Source organism: Phyllostomus hastatus, unplaced genomic scaffold, assembly GCF_019186645.2.
Source record: "Phyllostomus hastatus isolate PE091 unplaced genomic scaffold, TTU_PhHast_1.1 phas_scaffold_345, whole genome shotgun sequence".
Lineage (NCBI taxonomy): Eukaryota > Metazoa > Chordata > Mammalia > Chiroptera > Phyllostomidae > Phyllostomus > Phyllostomus hastatus.
Window position 1 is genome coordinate 17860834 of NW_025334024.1, and position 23692 is coordinate 17884525.

Consider the following 23692-nt stretch of genomic DNA (forward strand, 5'->3'; position numbering starts at 1 on the left):
TGAGCATCCTGATCACCAGTGTTTTGAACTTTACCTCTTATATGTTGGTTATCTCTGTTTTCATTTAGTTCTTTTTCTGGTGTTTTGTTCTGTTCTTTCATTCAGGCCATATTTCTTTGTCTCAACTTTGGCAGCCTCCCTATCTTAGTAGCATGACCTATTGTAGAAAAGGCACCTGTAAATTGTGTGGGGCAGAGCCTTAGGTAATTGCCAGGGCGGGGCAACAGACTTCTATGCTATGTGGATCTGTGTAGGAGGAGGGCTTGGAGAGGGACAATGCTGCTGCTGGAGAGGGACAATGCTGCTGCCTGGCCTCTGGAGGTTTACCTGGCACTCAACCCGTTTCCAGGCACTTTATCTACTTCCTATATGCAACTGGCACCCCCTTCTAGCTGCTGCCCTAGTGGTGAATCCCAAAGTGGGTGGGTTTGTGTATGTTCTAAATCCATGTGGGTCCTTTACGTTGAAAAATCCAGCAGTTTCTTCCACTGCCCCAACCCCCACTAGTTTTTACAGCCAGAAGCTATGGTAATTTATTTTCCTGGCACTGGAACCCTGGGCTGTGTGGTCTGGCCTGGGGAGCTGTCACTCACTCCCAAGGTATCCCTCCTGATTTTCATCCGCCATGTGAATACAGGATCCTTGGTTCCGCCACTGATGCATCTCCATGCCTCTCCACGACTCTGCCCCTCCTACCCACCTGGATGAATGTGGCTTCTTTAAATTCTCAGCCGTTGGACTTCCATACAGCTCAATTTTCTGTAGTTCTAGGTGTTACTTGTTTTGAAATCTAGTTGAAATTCTTTCTATGGTTACACAAGGAGGCAAAGTATGTCTACCTACATCTCCATCTTGACCAGAAGTCTATTACTTCTTTATACAAGTTCTCTCATGACAAAGAAAACCACTGATCCTTTCTTTTTAGGACGTTCCTAAATGGATTCAGAAAATGGCTACAGTTCTTCACCAAGCCTAGTGCAGTGTGTAAAACCATACTTTAATACTTAGATGATCCTCATGATTTAAATATTCACATTCAAATAAATACAATTTTATATGTAGATTTTCAAAGTAAATGTTTGCCACTTTCCTGCATTCATGAATACCAAACCTCAAAGTAGGAAAAAAATAAAATTCTGTCTCTTACCAATTTGGCATTTTGTAATATAATTCAATAATGTCATTTAAATACTAAGACATTTTTCACCAAAAATAATGATGTGCTATTTCAAACTATGAAAAGAAACTTATTAAAATATGATCTAGGGATTAAACCCATTGTCCTAAGAACAATGAAATATTTATACAAAATTAATTCTATAAAGCCTTTTAAAATGAGTAAATAGGTTAAATTAATTATACACAAAAACAACAAAAAGGCCTCCTTATCTTTCCAAAACTAAAATATCAGAGAATGTTTGAGACTTCACAGAAATTAAAAGTGACTATAGCCTCAGTCTTTCAGAAATAAGGTAAAAAGTATTACACAATTTTTAATCAACTCAAGCTCTAATCATCAGTATTTATGATGTTATAGTCAATCCAAATTACACGATACCACTTAATGTTCACATTCTGTAGCTTTAAATTCCGTATCACTGTAGCAGTAGAGCTACAGAAAAATGGCTTTTTCTTCTATAATACTATATATTTATAGAAGTTCAGTGTTCTAGCTCCTAGGTAGCTGGGCAGAGGATAGAAAGTATAGGTACAAAGGGATACCAGAAGGAATTACCTTTTTTTCAGTGGTTCTAAAGATAATTTCAAGATAATTAGAATAACTATAGATTTGCAATCCACACCATCCATACCAGTACTAAGCCATAAAATCAATATACACAGAAACCAAGTGTCAAGCTACTGAAAAAAGCAAAAGGCAGATACTTCACCCTCCAGAAAAACATTTCAGTTCAAGAATATTTCTCTTCTTTGCAGCAAACCATTACAGCTTAAACACTTGTGACTCTAGTCTATAAAACTGAAGTATCAGGGAAAAAGTAAGAGGGAATGGTCAGCACCTCTCAGGCCCTCAGTAAATATTTGAATAATGATTAATAGAGAGCAAAAATACAGCTGGAATTTAGTTTTTCCCCCTTGTATCTTACCTATAATTTTAATTTGAAACAATCTACCCACTCAAAACATGTTTATTACCTGTCATTTTGTACAGGATATTATAAGAACAATGGGAATATATAAGGAATTAAAAAAGGATTGATATCCCACCACCCAAAAAAGACTCTAACATTAAAGTCTTTAATGAGGAAGAGCTGAATATATAAAAGAACTGTAAAAATTAAAATTGAATTCACTCATTGTATTTAAGCAGAACTCAACTTCTAAAGTTAACAGAATGTACCAATGATAGTAAAAATGTAAGCTCAATCCAGCAGCTCTGTAACCTCCTTTTAAAGACCACAGTTATAACAAAGTTGCATATACATATGGCTAGGGTATATTGTTTGAAGATTATTGGCATGGAAAATCTAAAATATTCAACTGAAAAACCAATTAATGAACTTAATATAGTGGCTGGTTATAAAAACAACACACAAAAACCAACAACTTTTTTATATCACAATAGTAATTCCTTCAAAAATAAAATGAAAAATTTATTTTTAAACAGCAATAAAAGTTATCAACTAAGAATAAATTTAATAAAAACCATGTAGGCTCTCTAAAAAGAAAATACTTAATTTTTGAAACATAAAAAAAGATTTGAATAACTAGTGAGCTGTTGTGGTCTTGAATAATAAGAGCACAAATGCCAATTTACCCCAAAGTAGGTGGTTGCGTTGTGCACCTGATGAGCCCTGTCGAGCCAGGAGGCACCAACTGCCTGTCAGGGAGGAGGCCTCAGCCCCTCAGCACCTGTGTGTCTGGGAGAGCCGGTGTGAGACAAAGAGACAATCCTTCCCTGCCACCAGGATAATCAAGACTTTTGGCTGGACCTTTGGGCATACACTGAGACAATGAGGAGCCAGATACAAAGCACAGACCATGACACTGAAACGGATTGATAAGGAACTTAGTAATTTGGCCCCGTGACCTTCTAGCACAATGTTCTACAGGGCTAGTTGGGGATAATATGTTTCACTGGCAAGCCACAATAATGGGACCTAATGACAGCCCATATCAGGGCAGTGTATTCTTTTCAAAAATTCATTTTCCTACAGACTACCCCTTCAAACCACTTAAGGCTTCATCGATCACAAGAATTTATCATCCAAATATTAACAGTAATGGCAGCATTTGTCTTGATATCCGAAAAGCACAGTGGTTTCCTGCTTTAACTATTTCTGAAGTTCTTTTATCCATTTGTTCACTGCTATATGATCCAAACCCAAATGACCCCCTAGTGCCAGAGATTGCACGAATCTATCCCAAAGTAATTCTTACTTAGAAATAAGTCTACAGTTCAAACAAAAGAATCAGACTATCCAAAAAAATATTAGGAAAGAGTAATTTTCTGCCCTTTCAGATATTAAATCACATAACAAGGCAATCAGTACATATATAGTAGGGCTATGGCAGTCAGACACGACTTAATGGAATAAACAAAAGTATCCAAAACTGAAACCAAGTATACACATATTTAATAAATGAAAAAAGCAACATTTCAAATCAATGGTAAAAGGGGATTTTATTTAACCAGTGAAGGTGGGAAAACTCGCTAAACATATGAAATAAAAATGAGTTTGGGAAAAACTAAAAATAAATGGCCAAAAATGAGAAAAACTATTCACTAATAGCGATCAAACATTAAGTTAACTATATCTAAACAAATATAAAAATAAAAAATAAGCCCTGCTCAGTGTGGCTCAGTTGGTTGGGCATCATCCTGCAAAGTGAAAGGTTGCAGGTTTGACTCCAGGTCAGGGTACACGCCTGTGTTGAAAGTTCAGTCCCCAGTCGCGGGGGAAAGGCAAACCAATCAAAGTTTCTGCTTCACATCGATGTTGCTCTCCCTTTCCTTCTCCCTCCCTCCCCTTCTCTCTAAAACCAAATAAATAAGATCTTTAAAAAATAAAAATTAAGAAAACAACAATAAAAAGAATTTAATAATGTCTAGGAGGAGGAAAACCAGGTGAGAAGAGTGTAAACTGGCTAACAATTCTAGAAGGTACTTTTGGCAGTAAGTGTGAATCTTCCTCTGACCCAGCAATGTCATGTCTGTGAATGAATCTTAAAGTTTAATCAAAGATGTACCTAAAATATTTTATTACAAAGATGTTCACTCTTAAGGGTTTTTTAATAATGGCAAGAGATTAGAAATAATCTAGTACCCAACATCTTATTGTTGTTCAAAGTTAACAAATCAGCACTACATATTAAACAAGGTGTCTTCAAACAGAAACACACACTAAAACAGTACTGACTAACTGGTTGAGGAAGATATTGTGACCAGATGCTTGCGGGAACCTAATTCTGTATTTTCCCTGGAAGGAACTGTTCAGTGTTTGCTAATTCAGGTCTGCAGTGAATTTGTAGAAGATAACTGCCATAAAAGAAAAAGAATCAATTTCAATTACTTAAAAAAAAGGGGGGGGATAGAATCATTATACTTAACTCCAAGAGAGTATAGAAAGAGTGAAAACAAAATGTGCTTTGGAATCAAATAAAACCTGGGTTTAAACTGTAGCTCTATCAGTGTGACTGATACAGATTATTTAAGTTTGATAGTAAGGCTCAGATTCCTTCACATACGAAATCAGGGCTAAATAATGCCTCTTCTATATAGATGATAGTAAAAATTAAGTCAATGTACACGAAATTTATGAAACTTAGATTAATACAGAAATACTGATTGCTTACACACACATATTTCCACCAATGTTTTATATAGTAACTTCTTTCCAAGAGAAAGAAACCATTTATTCAGGACAAAGAACAGTTATTCCCACCAATAAACCAGCAGACAAGCAATGATACTGAGATAGTTGTGGGCATCAAGGAAAACAAGATATTCCGTCAAGGAAGAATGTATCCTGACTTTTAGTTGTTCTTTCTGTACTCTATTTTAATAGATTCTTTTAGAAGATACTTGGTTCTGACTCATCCTCCTTTAGCCACATGTTCCTCCCATTCATAAATGCACAGTCAGCTGTCCCCTGTTGGGTAATGACTAGAGTCAGCCATTCAATCTCATTTGCCTCTGAATCACAACTGTGTTGCATGTAAATGTAAAAAATAGCTTCTCCTATAGTGATTCAATGCAATTAACTGACCAATCTACTTACTACAGTTCAAAAATCATAATGCAAATACAGAATATCCCTGAAACTTAATAGATTAAGTGTGTGTATCTACATGTACACACCTACCCAATAAATGGATGTGTTAACCAAACAGAAAAATCCATGCTAAAATTCATATGGAATTTCAAGGGACCTTGAATAGCCAAAACAATCTTGAAAACTTGAGGACCCACACTTTCTGATTTCAAAACTTCTTGAGCTTTCCACTGTGATAGCGCTCTTTGCGAGCATGGTGAACCCGCCAGACTTTCTGTAAGAAGTGTGGCAAGCACCAATCCCACAAAGTAACACAGTCCAAGGGTGGATTCTCTGAATGTGTAGGAAATTCGGCATCATGACAGGAAGCAGAGTTGCTATGGTGGGCAGACTAAGTCCATTTGCCACAAAAAGGTTAAAACTATAAAGATTCTGCTGAGTCCTGAATGCGTTGAGCCCAACTGCAGATCTGAAAGAATGCTGGTCATTAAGAGATGCAAGCATTTTGAACCAGGAGGGGATAAGAAGAGAAAGGTCCAAGTGATCCAGTTCTAATCTTCATATTTTGCTTAATTATTATTAGTATCTTTAGGATATATATGCTCCATGTGGTTGCAATTGGTTTTTGAAAGGGAAGAAACCAGTGTCATTAATAAAATGCCCCTTGTGGGGAAATTTTACTAAAAAACAAACAAACTTACTACAAAGCTACATGATCAAAACAGTGTAGTATTATCATAAAGACAAAATATAGACCAATGGAACAGAATAGAAAGCCCAGAAATAAGCGCTCACATATATGGTCAAGTGACTTTTGCCAAAGGTACCAAGACCATTCAATGGACAAAGAACAGTCTTTTCTACAATTGGTAGTGGGAAAATAGATTTGCACACCAAAAAGAATAAAAGACCCTTACCTAATACTGTATTAAAATATTAACTCAAAATGAATCAAAGACCTAAAACTATAAAACTTTTAGAAGCAAACACAGGGTAAAAGCTTCATGACATTGGATGTGACCATGATTTCTTGTTGTTAATACCAAAGATACAAGTAAAATTTCAAAAAACAAATTAAGATGTTATGAAATTTTTTAAATTGTATGCAACAAGACACTAACAGAGTAAAAAGGCAACCCACAGGGTGGGAGAAAATATGTGTAAATCATATACACATTAAGGGGTTAATATCCAAAACTAATAAAGAGAACTCAAAAAAAACTAAATTTAAAAAATGGGAAAAGGACTTGAATAAACATTTCTTCAAAGATATATAAATAACCTGGGGGACAGACTGACAGTGACCAGAGGGGAGAGAAGAGGGAATTTCAGGGGGGAATGGGTAGGGTTTACAGGAACAAATTTAAAGGACACATGGACAAAAACTAGGAGTGGGTGGTAATGGGAGGGAAGTAGGGAGGTAGGGAGGGATGGGTGGGTGGGCTGGAATGGGAGTAAAAGGGAGAAAACTGTACTTGAACAATGATTAAAATAAAATTTTAAAAAAAGAAAAAAGAAAAAAAAAGATATATAAATAACCAATAAGCACATGAAAGATGCTTATCTCACCCTGAACAGTGTGGCTCAGTTGGCTGAAGCATAAACCAAAAGGTGGCAGGTTCGATTTCTGGTCAGGGCACATGCTGAACTTGCGGGTTCAGTCCCCAGTAAGGGCACATACACTGGCGAAATAACAGATGATGTTTTTCTCTCCTTACCTTCCCCTCACTCTAAAAATCAACAAGCATGCCTTCAGGTGTGGATTAAAAAAAAAGATGAGCCCTGGCTGGTATGGCTCAGTGAACTGAGTGCTGGCCTGCAAACCAAGGGGTCGCCAGTTCGATTCCCAGTCAGGGCACACGCCTGCGTTGTGGGCATGCAAGCAGCAACCACACATCGATGTTTCTTTTTCTCTCCCTCCCTCCAATCCTGTCTCTAAAAACAAACAAACAAATAAACAAACAAACAAATCTTTAAAAAATGTTTATCACTAATTATTAGGAAAATGAAAAATGCAAACTATCAGGACGGCTACTACAAAAAACAGAAACAGCAAGTGTTAGCAAGGATGAGAAATTAGAACTGCCCTCCCAAAAAAGAGAAATTAGAACCCTTGTGCACTGCTGGTGGGAATCTAAAAGAGTACCGCCACTGTAGGAAACAGTATGGCAGTTAATCAAAAAGTTGAAAATAGTTTTACCATAGGATCCACTTCTGGCTATATATCCAAAAGAAATGAAGGCAGAGTCCCCAAGACATATTTGTGCACCCATGTCAATAGCAGCATTACTCACAATAGCTAAAACATGGAAACAACCCGTGTCTACTGACAGATGAATAGATAAGCAAAATGGAGCATACTATTTTCTTCCTTTAAAGGCTGAATAATGGATTATATTCCGTTGTTACATTGAGGGCATTATGCTAAATGAAATAAGTCAGTCATAAAGGCAAATTGTATGGTTCCACTTGTACGACATACTTAGAACAGTCAAAACTCTAGACAGAAAGTAGAATGGTGGTTGCCATGGGTTGGGGAAGGAAGGGAACAGGGAATTATTATTTAATGGGTATAGAATTTCAGTTTTACAACATGAAGAGAGTTATGGAGAAATTCCTGTGAAAAGAAAGTAGGTTAAGGTGAGCCTAGAATCAGAATATACAGAGCAGCCCACTCCCTCTGACCATTATTTCCTCCAGATCCCCAGCATACTGTGAACAGTAGTGGCTCACACTGTGCCAGATACCCCAACTCCAGTGTGAGCCTCAGTTCTCCCACAACCCACTCACGACTCGGATCACAAACCTCCCCAGAAGGGCTCTTAAGAACCCGCAGGGAAGCTGAATCCGGACTTGATTCAGAATCTGTTCAGCTTATTCTCCAGGAGCTTTCATGTTAAAACAACATTGTAGTCCTTTATTTACACTGCCATGAAGTTTGCACTTGCTCTATACAGTTTTTCAAAACTAAACAAAGCATGGTTTAGAGATATATGCATGGAAAATAAAATGATAAAGAAAAGCATGGAAATAAACAGTAAATATACCAGTCAGCATAGTGGTGTATGTGTGTGTGGTGGGTATTAGGACTGCGGAGCTTTCTAAGGCACCACTGTCCAACAGAACTATAATGTGAACCACAAATGCAAGTCACATGTGTAAAATGTAAATCTTGTAGCAGGCATAATTAAAAAACTAAAATAAAAAAAAACAGGTGAAATTAACTATATTAATATCACTTAACCACATATATCTAAAGTATTATTTCAACATGTAATCAATACAAAAATTGAGATAGTATTACTTTTTTGTATTTAGTTTTCAAAATCTGGTGTGTACTTTTTCACATACAGCACGTCAATTCAGACTAGTGGTACATGTGTCTAGTAGCTACTATATTAGAATCACAGTTCTAATGTAGTAGAAGTGTTGTATCTTAGCAAGTACACAGATTTTTTATTGTTATTCCTAAAACTATACTTATGTTTTTATCTACTCTTTATTTGTAAGATACATTTAACAAATGAAAAGATGACTAGAATTTAAAGAGGGACGTGAATTCAACAATGAACATACTAAAAGAGTAAAAAAAATAAGAACCAGCTAACCTAATTTAGGACATCCTATAGGGTATTATAAATGACTTAACAAAAATCACATTGTACCCCTGCTGGTGTGGCTTGGTGAATTGAGAATGCACTGGTGAATCAAAAGGTTGCCAGTTCGATTCCTGGGCACGTGTCTGGGTTGCAGGCCAGGTCCCCAGTTAGGGGCAAGCAAGAGGCAACCAATCAATGTTTCTCTTACAAATCAAATTTTCTCTCCCTCCCTTTTCCTCTCTCAGAAAATAAATAAGATCTTTAAAATTAAATTATAAAATTCTTGATTTCTTATTAAAATAAAAAGTAATGAAATAAAGTGGCAGATTTTATTATAATCCACTCCTGCCATCTCTGTAAGAATTTTTAAAAATATATTATAGTGAACTTTACCAAATCATTAGCATACCACTAACACAAAAGAGTTTATTATGTGTAATTTTCTGGAAGAGCAATTATCATTGCAAAGACTGCACTACAAGTTAGAAAATCAATTCAAGTAAAGTTAAAGGTCAAAAGGAAAAAGATGAAAGTTAAAGGCTGTCTCAAAGTCAGCAAAATGAGGTCTAAAAAGATCATATTAAAATATTAATTGTTACTATTTTTAATGCTAAGAGTAATTTGGTTGGCCAAAATAACTTAACATAGGGTTTTGGAGGGTGGTATGTGGAGTTTCTGGCAACTTACCTAATAATCATTTATTAGCAGCAATGTACATATTCAGGTGAAAAACAAAAGACCTGGGTCTGTCTTAGGAAACAGGTTACATGACTGTTGAAGATTTATTTAGTCTCCCCAGCTGTAAAATCAAGCTATCACAAAATATGTTCTAAAATTAAATAAAAGACTTCATAATATAATGCAGAGTTAAGAGAATTAGCAACAATGTAAATCGTCTAGCACAATACCTGGTAATCACCACAGAAACTGGCTTGCAGTTCGCCAAAATGTATTTAAAATGGTCCAGAGTTCTGAAAAATGTTCTGGAATTAGTGGTGACGGTTACACACTGTGAATATATTAAAACCCTCTGAATTGGACACTTTAAAAAGGGTACATGGTAAATTTTACATAATGTTGATTTTATTACTCTTTTTTCAAATGGCCCAGAAACATTCTGGATAGCAAGCCAGAACTGAAAAGCTATACATATCCCTAGAAAATTTAGAGTTCTTTCCAGAGGCTATTACTTAAAACAATATTCTGCAAGTAAGGCCACTTACTGGAAATTATCATTTAATATGAGCAGAATACTGTGTTTGAAAAACATCTAAATTTTCCTAATGGAAATGTTGATATCACATGTTCTAGGCTATTCCACTGTTTTAATCTGAAGATTAACTGGCCTTTGCTTCTGAAGTTTTTAAACACAAGAGGGCTCTGTATTGATTGTATAGGTGGAAAAAGGTTTTCACTCACAAAATCAACCTGCCAATCATTCCAAGACTCAACCCTTTCCTTCTTAGGACACATGGTACAGCACAGCATCAGAGTCCTAAAAGCACAGTTATACTGTCAAAAGGCACAATTTAAGTGTTATTTTAAATTCTTCATTCCTAAGTACACATTAATTTGACAAGGCTCGGACTCAAGTGAAAAGCTAATGATAATTCCCACCTACTTACATCGCATACTTTCATAAAAGAAGGTAAAAATAATTAATTAAACTCCTTATCATGTCTATAATGTGAAGAACATGTTTGCTAGTCTGTGTGGCTTCTAATCCTCTGTAGAAAACTATCAAAAAAGTGGTATCAAAGAAATAAAGTCTCTTGTTCAAGTTAAATAGTATTAAAATTTACAAATGTTTTCTTAGCAGTAAAATGGAGATCATAAAAGTATCAATGTATATGATTTACGTATCAATTAAAACAGGGTCTGGCTCATAGCCCATGCTACAGAGCTGTCTGCTACTATTCTAATTCTTAAATGAGAAAATAAAAAAGTATAAAATGAAAAAGCGAGTCCAGCCCTGGCTGGTGTGGCTCAGTGGATTGAGCGCCGGCCTGAGAATCAAAAGGTTGCCAGTTCGACTCCTAGTCAGGACAAATGCCTGGGTTATAGGCCAGGTCCCCAGTTGGGGGCCTGCAGAGGGGGCTTGCCAGATCCATGTTCCTTTCTCACATCAATGTTTCTCTCCCTTTCTCCATCCCTTCCCCTCTCTCTAAAAATAGATAAAATCTTAAAAACAAAGGGAGTCCATCTATTCAACATTTCCTGCCCTCCCAATACCTTTACTAGAATGCCCAATGTTTTCTGTATGAAAGGAAGATTTTTCATGACTGCTACCTGTACAATGACTGTTTCCTACATTTCTTTGCAAAGAATTCCTAGACAGATGCACACTGCACACATTGCATGTGTCCTGAGTACATCCATGTCTTATTATTCATCTTTTTATTTTAAAGATTAACACTGATAATCATTTTGTTGCTTCCTTCTTATACACAAGTATCTACTTATTTCTAGTATTTCTGTTCTTTCATGGTTAATAACAGTACAATCAGAAAGATCTAAATTTTGGCCCTGGCTGGGTAGCTCAGTTTCTTAGAGCATCATTCTGATACCAGAGTTGCAGATTCGATCCCCAATGAGGAACACATACAAGAATCAACCAATGAATGTATAAAATAAATGCAACAAATGGATGTCTCTCTCTCCCTTCTTCTCTCTCTAAAATCACTTTTTTAAAAAGTGCTCTCTTAAAAGATATATATATATTTTAAATGTCAGATACACAGTAAAGGCTACCTCTACTTTAAATGGGACTCGTAAAAATAAAATCTCTTTAAAAATAAATAAATCTGACTCATAATAAAACTTTAATTGCAAAAATCTCATAAAGAATTTATATTTAGAATACACAAAACTCTTATACCTCAATAACAACCTGATACAGGAAAATGGGCAAAGGATGTGAACACACATATCATCAAAGATACACAAATGGCAAATGAGCACATAAAACATGCTCAACACCATTAGTCACTAAGGACATGCAAATTAAAGCTAAAATGAGATGCCACTACACACTCAATAAAATAGCTAAAATAAAAAAGACTGGCAATGCAAAGTGTTAGTAAATTGTGAAGTAACTGGAATTTTCAGAACAGTTTAGCAGTTTTTTTAAAGAAAATATTTTATTTATTCATTTTTAGAGAGAAGGGAAGGGAGAGAGAGAAGGAGAGAAGCATCAGTGTGTGGTTGCCTCTTGTGCACCCTCAACTAGGGAATCTGGCCCGCAACCCAAGCATGTGCCCTGACTGGAAATCGAACCAGCGACCCTTTGGATCGCAGGCAGGCACTCAATCCACTAAGCCCCACCAGCCAGAGCAGTTTCTTTTTACCATTTAATCTCCTTATGCTCCACTCCCTGCACGTTTTTAATTTTTTTTTATTTTTTAAATATATTTACTGATTGGAGAGAGAGAAGGGGGAGAAACACAGAAAGATCAATGTGAGAAAGAAACACCGCCACCTCCCCTATGTGCCTCAATCAGAGATTGAACACGCAATCTAATTATGTTCCTGTCTACAGCCACACCACCCAGAATGCAACAGATCTTGTCTAATTATGTGCCCTGACTGGGAATCGAACCTCCACCTTTTGGTGTATGGGACAAAGTTCCAACTGAGCCACACCAGTCAGGGCCAGTTTAACAGTTTCTTAAAGTTATATTCATAAAATGACCCAGCAATTCAAATACTACATATCTACCCAAGAGAAAGGTAAACATATGTCTACATAAAAGAATTGTGTAAAAATTCAAAGCAGCATTATTCACAATAGCCAAAAAAGGGGAAATAACCCAAATGGCCATCAATTGGTAAATGGATAAATAAAATGTGGCATATCCACAAGATGCAAAAATACTCAATAATAAAATAGAATGAACTATTATATATACAACATGGATAAATTTCAAAAGTATGTTGTTAAGTGACAACTAGACACAAAAGACTACTTACTGTATGCTTCCATTTATATGAAATCCTAGAAAAGACAAAACTATAGTAACAGAAACCATGTCAATGGTTGCCTGGACCAGGGGATGGGAGTGTTGACTGCAAAGGGACATGAGGTAACTTTTTAAGCTATGAAAATGTTCTATATCTTGATTGTGGTGGTAGGTATACCACTGACTATATGCATTTGTCACAGAATTGTACACCTACAAAATAGGTGAACTTCATTGTATATAAATTATACATCAATAATGATTTTTTAGAAAATTAATTGTGAGAGAAAATGGGAAGCAGTAAAACTAGGATATAGCTGTCTATTTCAAAAACCAATTTTTCCAGTTGATAACATTTCAAAGGTTTTTAATTCCTGCAGTGTTTGAATTAATCATTATAAAATATTGGGGTAAAAAGTAGAAGCAAGGAGGGGAACAATTATGGATGTTCCTCTCAGACATATTATTTCTATCTTCTTTAATTTGGAATATATAATTTAGATAAGATCATAACTGAAAATCTACTTTTTTAAATATATTTTATTGATTATGCTATTACAGTTGTCCCATTCCCCCCTTCACTCCCCTCCACCCTGCACACCCTCTCCCACCCACATCCCCCCCTTTAGTCATGTCCATGTGTCATACTTATAAGTTCTTTAGCTCATACATTTCCCATACTATTCTTGCCCTCCCCCTGTCTATTTTCTACCTACAATCTATGCTCCTTATTCTCTGTACCTTTCCCCCTCTCTCCTCCTCCCACTCCCCAGTTGCTAATCCTCCATGTGATCTCCATTTCTGTGGTTCTGTTCCTGTTCTAGTTGTTTGCTTAGTTTCTTTTGGTTTTGCTTTAGGTGTGGTTGTTAATAATTGTGAGTTTGCTGTCCTTTACTATACAAGTTTTTTCTTTATCTTCTTTTCTTAGGTAAGTCCCTTTAACATTTCATATAATAAGGGCTTGGTGATGCTGAACTCCTTTAACTTGACCTTATCTGAGAAGCACTTTATCTGCCCTTCCATTCTAAATGAAAGCTTTGCTGGATAGAGCAATCTTGGATGTAGGTCCTTGACTTTCATGACTTGGAATACTTTTTCCCAGCCTCTTCTAGCCTGCAAGGTTTCTTTTGAGAAATCAGCTGACAGTCTGATGGGAGCTCCTTTGTAGGTTACTGTCCCCTTATCTCTTGCTGCTTCTAGGGCTCTCTCTTTCATTTTTACCTTGGCTAATGTAATTATGATGTGCTTTGGTGTGTTTCTTCTTAGGTCCAACTTCTTTGGGACTCTATGAGCTTCCTGGATTTCCTGGAAGTCTATTTCCTTTGCCAGAATGGGGAAGTTCTCCTTTATTATTTGTTCAAATACGTGTTCAATCTGTTGCTTTTCCTCTTCCCATTCTGGTAACCCTATAATTCGGATGTTGGAACGTTTAAAGATGTCCTGGAGGTTCCTAAACTTCTCCTTGTTTTTTTGAATTCTTATTTCTCCATTCCTTCCTGTTTGGTTGTTTTTTTCTTCCTTCTGGTCCACTCTATTGTTTTGAGTCCCAGTTTCCTTCCCATCACTATTGGTTCTCTATGCATTTTCCTTCATTTCTTTCATGGTAACCTGCATTTTTTCATCTAATGTATGCCCAAAATCAACGAATTCTGAGCTTCCTGATCACCAGTGTTTTGAACTGTGCATCTGATAGATTGGCTATCTCTTGGTCGCTTAAAATGATGAGACCTGGGGCATTGATCTGTTCTTCTGTTTGAGACATGTCTCTCTCTCTTTTTTTTTTGGTCTGGTCGCTCCTGTTACGGTGAGGGGCGGAGCCTTAGGTATTCACCGGGGTTGGGCGCCCCAGTTGCTAGATTGTGACACTGTATGTGGGGGTGGGGGTGGAGGGGGGGAACAATGGCAGTAGCTCCGTTCTCCTGGGACCTCAGCCCCTCCTCTGGGATCCTGGGTTGTGCGCTCTGCCCTGGTCCACAATCGCTGCCTCACTGGGTCTGCCAGCTGCCGCTTGCGTACTCAGGGTCCACCCGCTGTGATCTTGCGCACCCCAGATGCCTTACTTGCCCCCAGTTGCCTTATGCACCCAACTCTCTCTACTCTCCTCGCTGTGACCCGAGCCGCGTCCCACACCCGGTGGCTCCTCTCCGCCCCTCCTACCGGTCTGGATGAACGGGTCTACTTCAACTTCTTGGCTGTCTGACTTCCATTCAGATAAATTCTCTGTCAGTTCTGGGTGTTATTCTGCCTCTAAATTGTTGTTGTTCTAATCTTGGTTGTGCGTGGAGGCACAGTGTGTCCACCTATGCCTCCATCTTGCCGAAGTCCCCCAAAATCTACCTTTATACTAAAAGGTAAATCCAGGCAAAAATGCAGTTCAAAAGAAGGGAGAGAATATATAACCTTCAGATACTTCAGAGATACATTTACCATTACATGTAAATTAATGTAACTAAATGGAAGGTACTAAAACATGACATGTTAATTTTAAACATTCTTATTTATTCATGAAGCCAATAAATTCTCCCTCATAGATTTAAAAATTATTGAAATAAGCCCTGATTGGTATAGCTCAGTAGACTGAGCATAGGTGCAAACCAAAGGGTCGTCAGTTCAATTCCCAGTCAGGGCACATGCTTGGGTTGTGGGCCAGGTACCCAGTGGGGTTCACTTGAGAGGCAATCACACATTGATGTTTCTATCCCTTTTCCTCCCTCTCTTCCCCTCTCTCTAAATAAATAAATAAAATATTTTTTTAAAGTATTGAAATAAAAGATTTTCTTTAAAAATGTAAGCATAAACCCTGGCTGTATGGCTCAATGGATTGAGTACTGGCTTGCAAATCAAAAGGTCACTGGTTCTATTCCCAGTCAGGAGACATGCCTAGGTTGGCAACTAGGTTCCCCAGTTGGGGGCATGCAAGAGGCAACCACACATTGATGTTTCTCTCCCTCTCTTTCTCCCTCCCTTCCCCTCTCTAAAATAAAATTAATAAAATCTTTAAAAAAATAAAGTAAAATTAAAATAAATAAGTATGTAAGCATAAGACTTCCAGTTCTAAATTTTATAATTGTTATTACACTTTAAAAATATTTTTAGCCCTGGCTGGCACACCTCAGTGGATTGAGCGCGGGCAGGCATCACAGGTTCAATTTCTAGTCAGGGGACATGCCTGGGTTGCAGGCCATGTTTCTCTCTCTCTCTCTCCTCCCCTCCCTCTCTAAAAATAAATAAATAAAATCTTTATAATAAATTTAAAAAATAAGTGATTTAAAAATATATATTTTTTTAAAAAGCCAGATTACTTATTGTAATGCATGGAGTATTGATAACTAAGTGCTGAAAAATATACTTCGTATTTTAGTTGAACTGAAATACTTAAACTCTAGATCTGACAAGCTAGTTGTAAAGTTGCTTCAGTTTCTCTAGGGGAAAATCACATTCCAGAGCTTTACCACAGATATCTTTTATTTGAAGTGACTGGAATGCCGAAGGAGGAGAAGGAACTTGTTGAGCTTGAATAGGATTTCTCAAAACTAACATCAAGGAGTCCTCTAAACTCTGCCAAATTGTGGATGGTATATAAACAGACACAATATTTATTTTGGGACAAAGATCCTGCAGGCAAGTAAGCAAAATGCTCCAGAAGAAGCAGAGTCACAGACCTTTGAGAAGCCATTTAAAACCAGAGTCTGTTCTCATTCATTAAATCAACTGCTGTTAAATTTTGCTTTGCTATTTGAGGCTCATGAAAAAGAATGATGAAAGATTTTTAAGTATAAAAGTTCAGAGAGGAAAAACACATTTTATCAAAAAACTTATTTAAAAAACACCTACTCTAGCCCCGGCTGGTGTGGCTCTTTGGATTGAGTGTGGGCCTGCAAACCAAAGGGTCGCCAGTTCAATTCCCAGTCAGGTCACATGCCTGGGTTGCAGGCCAGGTCCCCAGTGGGGAGCACGTGAGAGGCAACCACACAAGAAATGAAAAATACCCACTCTTGCCCTGGCTGGTGTGGCTCAGTGGACTGAGTGCTGGCATGTGAACTAGAAAGGTCACTGGTTCGATTCCCAGTTACAGCACACTCCTGAGTTTCAGGCTGAGTCCCTTGTTGAGGGTGTGTGAGAGGCAGCCAACTGATGTTTCTCCCTCACATCGATGTTTCTCTCCTCTCCTTCCCCTCCCTTCCCCCCCTCTCTGAAATAAATAAAATCTTAAAAAAAATACCTACTCTAATGACATATGCTTTATAACTATTTCTAAATGTCTGGTAACATGTTGACTATCAAGTAAAATCACAAGTTATAATTAGAAATACAACAACTGTAACAAGAGTTTAAGCTTTCTCTTTCTGTGGCCAATGTAGTAACATTAGATAGTATATTCAATTTCCATAGAAAAAACAGTAAACAAGCCGTAGCACTGTGAAGTTCATTCTTTTCAGTTTATATTTTTTATACACTTTATTTTATACTAAAAAACTAGGATTATGTAGTAAGGATATATAATCATTAATTCAAAATCCCAAAGAGGCTCTATGAAACACAGAATATGTGCAAAAACCATTAATCTTACCACTTAAGACTAGCAAGTTTTGGTCAACCATAATCATTTGATTTGTTTGAAACAAGAAGTAATTGGAAATGGGTCCTAAGAGGAAAGATCAAAGAAACTGGAGTTGCCTAACCTACAAAAATTCAATGTAAGAACGATTTAAATTCTGATCAGTTGCTTTCCTTGTCTTCTGACAGCTAAATACGGAGAAAGCAGTTTAAAGATTTTATTTATTTTTAGAGAGAGGGGAAGGGAGGGAGAAAGAAAGAAAGGGAAAGAAACATTGACGTAAGTCCTGGCTAGTGTGGCTCAGTGGATTGAATGCTGGCCTGCAAACCAAAAGGTTGCCTATGGTTGGGGGGCCAGATCCTGAATGCAGTGAGGGGGCATGTAAGAGGCAACCATCCATGGATGTTTCTCTCCCTCTTTCTCCTCCCTTCCCTTCTCTCTAAAAATAAATACGTAAAATCTTAAAAAAAACTGTCATGAGAGAGAGAAACATCCATTATTTGCCTCTCACATGCACCCTGATACTGCAACCAGGGAGCCTGGCCTGCAACACAGAAATGTGCCCTGAGAGGCAAATAATTGAACTGACAACCTTACGGTTCTCAGGCTGACACCCAATCCACTGAGCCACACCAGGGGGGAATAGAGGGAAGAGTTTAGATTAAGGAAGAATTAAGAACCTTTTTGGCTTTCGGGTTTTATCAGGGCACCTAACGGATTACTTGGGGAAGATGTGGTGTTCCAAGACTGCACAGCTACCTGAAGTAAAGCTGGCCTAAGGCATGGTCCAGTACCAAAACTCCATGGTCATCTATAACCTCTCCCTAAAAAATCATCAAATACCCTGGCTTTGGATAGAGGGCTTCACAACTTAAAAGGCATTTTCACATATTCTGGCACCTCACTTAATCTGCATATACATGAGGTATATGCATAAAGCAGGTATTTTGATTCTCATTTACAGGTAAGGAAAATGACTATGAATAATTATCTTTTGACTCAAATCCAGAGCTTTTTCAAAATAATAGACACTACACTGTATCATTTTAAACCTTCTTTTGAAAAAGACCCTTAGGTATTAAGAGTCAGTGTAGACAGCTCACTAGATACCAGGGTACAAAAGTTCCAAATATATTTGATAGTCAGATTATAAAAGTGTGTGCTCTAACTTGGTCATATACAAAGTACCTATTTATAGTCAGGCTATCTATTAATAAACCTTTCTTACTGAAGACCCTTGGTTTGAAAATATTCCTATAATAGATAAAAGAACTGGTTTTACTGAGCCTATTTTCTCAGATCATAAAGCCCTATTTCAAATCAAAGAGAACATAAAGTTTTTGATTCCGATTAGCATTCTACTTTTTTCTGAATTCACTAAATCTAAGTGAATATTATAGTTGCCAGTCTTCAAGATGGTCCCAACAATCCCAGCTCCAAGTGTGTGAATAAATCTCCCCCCTCCCTGTTGAGTGCAGCTTGGAGTGTGTGGGGTAGACTTGCTTCTAATAAACAGAGCATAAACAAGCAATTTAAGAACAGGTCATAAAAGGCAGAGTGACTTCACTTTTTTCTTTTTTTTTTCTTTCCTTTTTTTTTAAGATTTTATTTATTTATTTATTTTTTAGAGAGGGAAGGGAGGGAGGGAGAGAGAGAGAGAGAAACATTAATGTGCAGTTGCTGGGGGTTATGGCCTGCAACCCAGGAATGTACCCTGGCTGGGAATCAAACCTGGGACACTTTGGTTCCCAGCCCGCACTCAATCCACTGAGCTACGCCAGCCAGGGTTCACTTTTTTCTTTATGGAGCAGCACACATGACTATGAACTGAAGCCACTGAAGCCACCTACTAAAGTCGCATGAGTTGAGCTTGGAGTTTAGCTCTAGTCAAGCCTGTAGAGAACTACAAAGCCCCAGCCCTGATCCAGAGCCGCCCAACCAAGCCACTCCCAGATTCCCATTAAAAGGGTGCAAGGGAACTTTTGGCAATAACTGAAACATTATCTTCATTGTGGGTGGTTTTTATATGGGTGTGAACATTTGTTAAAACTCAAACTACACACTTAAAATGGGTGTATTTTATCATATGTGAACTATACTTCAGTAAAGTTGATTCTTTTTAAAAAAGAGGCCACTGAATTCTTGAGATAAGCAGACAAAGGGTCACTTATAAAAAGCAGTGCCATGACTCAAAAGATAAGTAGTGAGAAAATAGAAGCTTCAGTAACAAGCTACCACCACAAACTCAGGCCCTACACTGCTCCTCAGAATTATTCCACCCACAGCCTTTCCCATCTCAGATGACAGTGATCCCATACTCCAGTTGCTCTCGCCAAAACAGTTAGTCATTCTTGACTCTCACACCCCACAACCAATCCATAAGCAAACCCTGTTGGCGCTATCTCAAAATACGTGTAGACTGTGACTACTTCTCACAACCTCCACTGCTGCCCCCATGGTCTCTCACTCTTGCCCCCTGCAGCCTATTGTTAACCCAGCAGCTACAGTGCTCCTTTCAAAACCCTGGCAGATCATATGGTTCATCTGCTCAAAAACATGAAACAACTCCCCATTTCACTCAAAGTCCATCTTGTTCCAATAGCTACCTACCATGGTCACACAAACTGGTAGCTCCTTACTATCTCCCCAGTCTTGCCTCCCACTACTCCTACTACTCTGCTCCTTGCTCAGTCTTCTCCAGCCACACTGGCCTGCTTGCTGTTTATCAAACACACACACTCTAGGGCCTCTACAATGGCTGTCTCCTGGGCCTGGAACACCTTTCCCCCCCATACCTGCATGGCTCATCATTTATTAACCTCCTTCAGGTTTCTGCTCAACCTAGACTTTTTTACCTAGACTACCTAGTTAAAACTGCAGACATTCCTACTCATCCTTATTTTACTCTACTTTTTCTCTTTATTTCAGAGTACTTACCATTTTGCAATATAATATACATATAATTTATTTATTATGTATATTGTCCACTCTTCCACTCCTTCCATAAAACAACCTCTAGGGCAAGATCTTTGTTTTGTTTACTAATATATCAAAGTGCCTAAGACAGTGTCCAGTATACATAACAGATATTCAACAAATACCTTCTAAGTGAGTAACTTTTTGAACTGTGTCACATAGGGGGCTAAGCACTTTGCATTCACTATTTCAATCACTAGGGCAACCCTAGGAGGTATGCATTAACTTCATTTTACAATTGAGAACCATAAGATTAAATAATCTGCCCAAAGTTACATAATAGCAAATAAAACCAGGACTGAATTCTGCCTGACTCTAAAGCCTTACCCATTAATGGGAAGAGAACAAAGCTGCTTCAGGAAGTAAACTGGTGGAGAGTACTTGGGGGAAACAAGACACTGATCTATGACCCAATATAAGGAGGAGAGGCAAATAATTAACATTGGGGCGGGGGGGTTCCTTCAGTTTTTCCTGGTTTCTAGTCCTTGTCCTGTTAAGACAGAAATAAAAGCTAATGTTGAACAGAAAAAGATCATAAAAAAGGAGGAAGAGAGACCCTATAGCCTGAACTCCATGGATGAGAAAACATGGGTCAGTATCTTTTTTCCAAATTCACTGGCATACTTTATCCCAGTGGCATGGGGTAATATGAGCAGGATTTTTTTTTTTTTTTGCTTTAAAATGCTTTTCATCCTCTAGATTCTACTAGTGCCACTATAAGTGGTGGCGAAATTGTATTTGAAAAATACATGATCTACACATAAACATTTACAGATTTAAATCTGAGGGAAAGATACTGATTTTTTGCCAGTGTTACCATTCTTGGAACACGGCCACACTCATTTGTTTACATGTTGTCTATGCTCTTTTCACACACTAAGAACAGAACTGAGTAGTTGCAACAGAGACCATATGCCTGCAAAATTGAAAATATTTAATATCTGGCCCTTTACAGAAAGAAAACTTCTAAAACAAATATTAACAAAACATACGTTTCCTGATACCTTACATCATCAGTTTTATCACTTTTCTGATATATTTGAAAACATATCCTCTAAGTGCTAGAATATGCCGTTAAAACATTTGTTATTGTTGGTCAAACAATGAAAAACACCTCAATGGATTAAGTCCAAGGATAATAATGGTCTTCAATCTAATAAACAGATATCATTAAATTAATTCAAGTAAACTACTTCCTAGTAGAGTTGACACCCATTTAATAGTTATTAAACACTGGAGGACTTCAGTAACATTGAGATATCAATTTTGAAGTCTAAAAATAGTTTAGCATTAAAGTTGAAGGGAAAGGATTTATTTTTGGTAGGTCTGTAGTATCTGACCTACCACATTAAACAAACTTTAAGCATGTATTTTGAACAAGAGAAACAATAATTTCTTAATTTAGTCACACATACATACACCAAATAGACGTACCCACCAAAAGTAATAATCCTACAGTGACTTCAAAACTTCTCCCTTATATATAGGAATCACCAAATAGTAAAATCCAGAACATTTGCATTTAATCTTCCAAGTACGCTAATACACAGGAAAGCAAATTACTTATTATTACTAATTTTTAACATTCTATAATCTATTTTCCCTTTCCCTTTACAACGATTAGTTACTGATGAGAGATCAAATCTTATTTCATAAAATAAAACAAAAAACCCCTCTCCACTGTATATACAGAAGATCAGAAATCCTTTTCCTATCTCATACATCCTAATAGAAAATTTTTTTAAGTTCCTCAAAGGAAATGTTTAGAGGTTTCTTATGTTTTGCATTATGCAATCCATGATGACACTTGGAAAAGTAATAACAAACTGATAAAAACAAGTATGGAGCCCTGGCTGGTGTGGCTCAGTATATTGAGTGCCTGCCTGTGATCCGGAAGATTGCCAGTTCAATTCCCAGTCAGGGCATATGCCTGGGTGGTAGGCCAGGTCCCCAGTTGGGGGCATGTGAGAGGCAACTGATCAATGTATCTCTCGTACATTGATGTTTTTCTCCCTCCCTTCCCCTCTATCTAAAAATAAATAAATAAAATCTTTAAAAAAAGAAAAACAGGTATGGAAACACTGCAAAAGAAACAGAAGAAAATTAAGTATTCAATATATGAGGTTAAAAATTTTTCTTTAAATATTTTATTGAAGTCAATGTCTACACAAAAAGATGAACCAATCTAAGATATTACAATTTCACCAAAATCATATAATACATTTAACTTAGATTTTAACAGGGCTCTCAGCTTACACATTTCCACTTACATCTTTCACCTTCAACCTAAACTTCCAACATGAACATTTTAATACATCTGTTTATTTTCTCAAAACAAATTATTTCCAAGTAAAAATTTTGTTTTTTCCAAATTAAATTAAAATATTAATAGAAGTTACCGATGAACTATTTCTAAATATTATTAAATTTAAAGCCTACAGAGCCTTTTCTCATTTTTCTCTTAATTTCTTTTTTACAGCACTGTACTCACATATTTTAGTAAAAAAAAAATTTCCCATCAACACTTTTTTTTTCATGACCACTCAAGGACCCACTTACTGATTTTTTAGAGAGAAAGGAAGGGAGGGAGAGAGAAAATGAGAGAGAACCAACTGGAGGACTGAACCTACAACCTAGGCATGTGCCCTGACCAGGAATTGAGCCCACAACCTTTCAGTTTACAGGACGATGCTCCAACCAACCGAGCCACACGGGCCAGGGCATCGTGTCAATACTTTTAAAGAAATTAAGTTTTGAATGTCATGTGTAATAAAGTATACTATTCTCTTTAAAGAACTTTCTATAGAGACTGTTACAATATATACATGAAATCAATAATGGAATAACAAAATTTGAGTGATTTTTAAAAATTCTATTATATCCTTATACGAAACGGAAACAAATCTGACCATATGCCTGTATAACCAGAACAGTGATTTCTTTATTAAAATGTAAATCATCAGATAATCTCTAATAAAACAATCCACGGAATTTCAAATTGTAAAGAAATGTTTCCTACCTTGCCTGCTTCTCTTTCTAAGTCGACATATTCCCGGCTAGGTGTTTGTCGCTGTTCTCCCTGCCAGCTGGCCGGAAAAAACTGGAGAGACAGATTGGTTCCTGTGGCCACAAAAGCCTTTTAGAAAAATCAATACAAACAGGATCAGGAGCAGGACATTACATAAATTATGCAGGCAGTCATTTATTTTTACATCAGTTTCTGTCTTAAGCCAGGCAGCACTGAGAATACTTAAAAGTAAAAAACATGCACTCATCATTTTTTTAAAGTATTAAGTTACAAACATCTGATTCCATTTTGAGGACATTTGCCATTGGCTGCTTAAATATAAAATCAAGACATGGAAT

The 23692-nt window shown here is 37.1% G+C and overlaps 1 protein-coding gene and 1 pseudogene across 2 annotated transcripts in view; one reads left to right on the top strand and one right to left on the bottom strand.

Moving 5' to 3' along the window:
- CBFB (core-binding factor subunit beta) overlaps positions 1–23692 on the bottom strand; it is a 56125-nt gene that overhangs the window by 27412 nt on the left and 5021 nt on the right. For both annotated transcript variants that reach the window (XM_045818977.1, XM_045818978.1), the window contains exon 3: positions 23346–23462. In XM_045818977.1, the coding sequence (XP_045674933.1) occupies positions 23346–23462 (117 nt within the window). The remainder of the gene's footprint in view (positions 1–23345; positions 23463–23692) is intronic.
- LOC123806098 lies at positions 5495–5789 on the top strand (annotated as a pseudogene).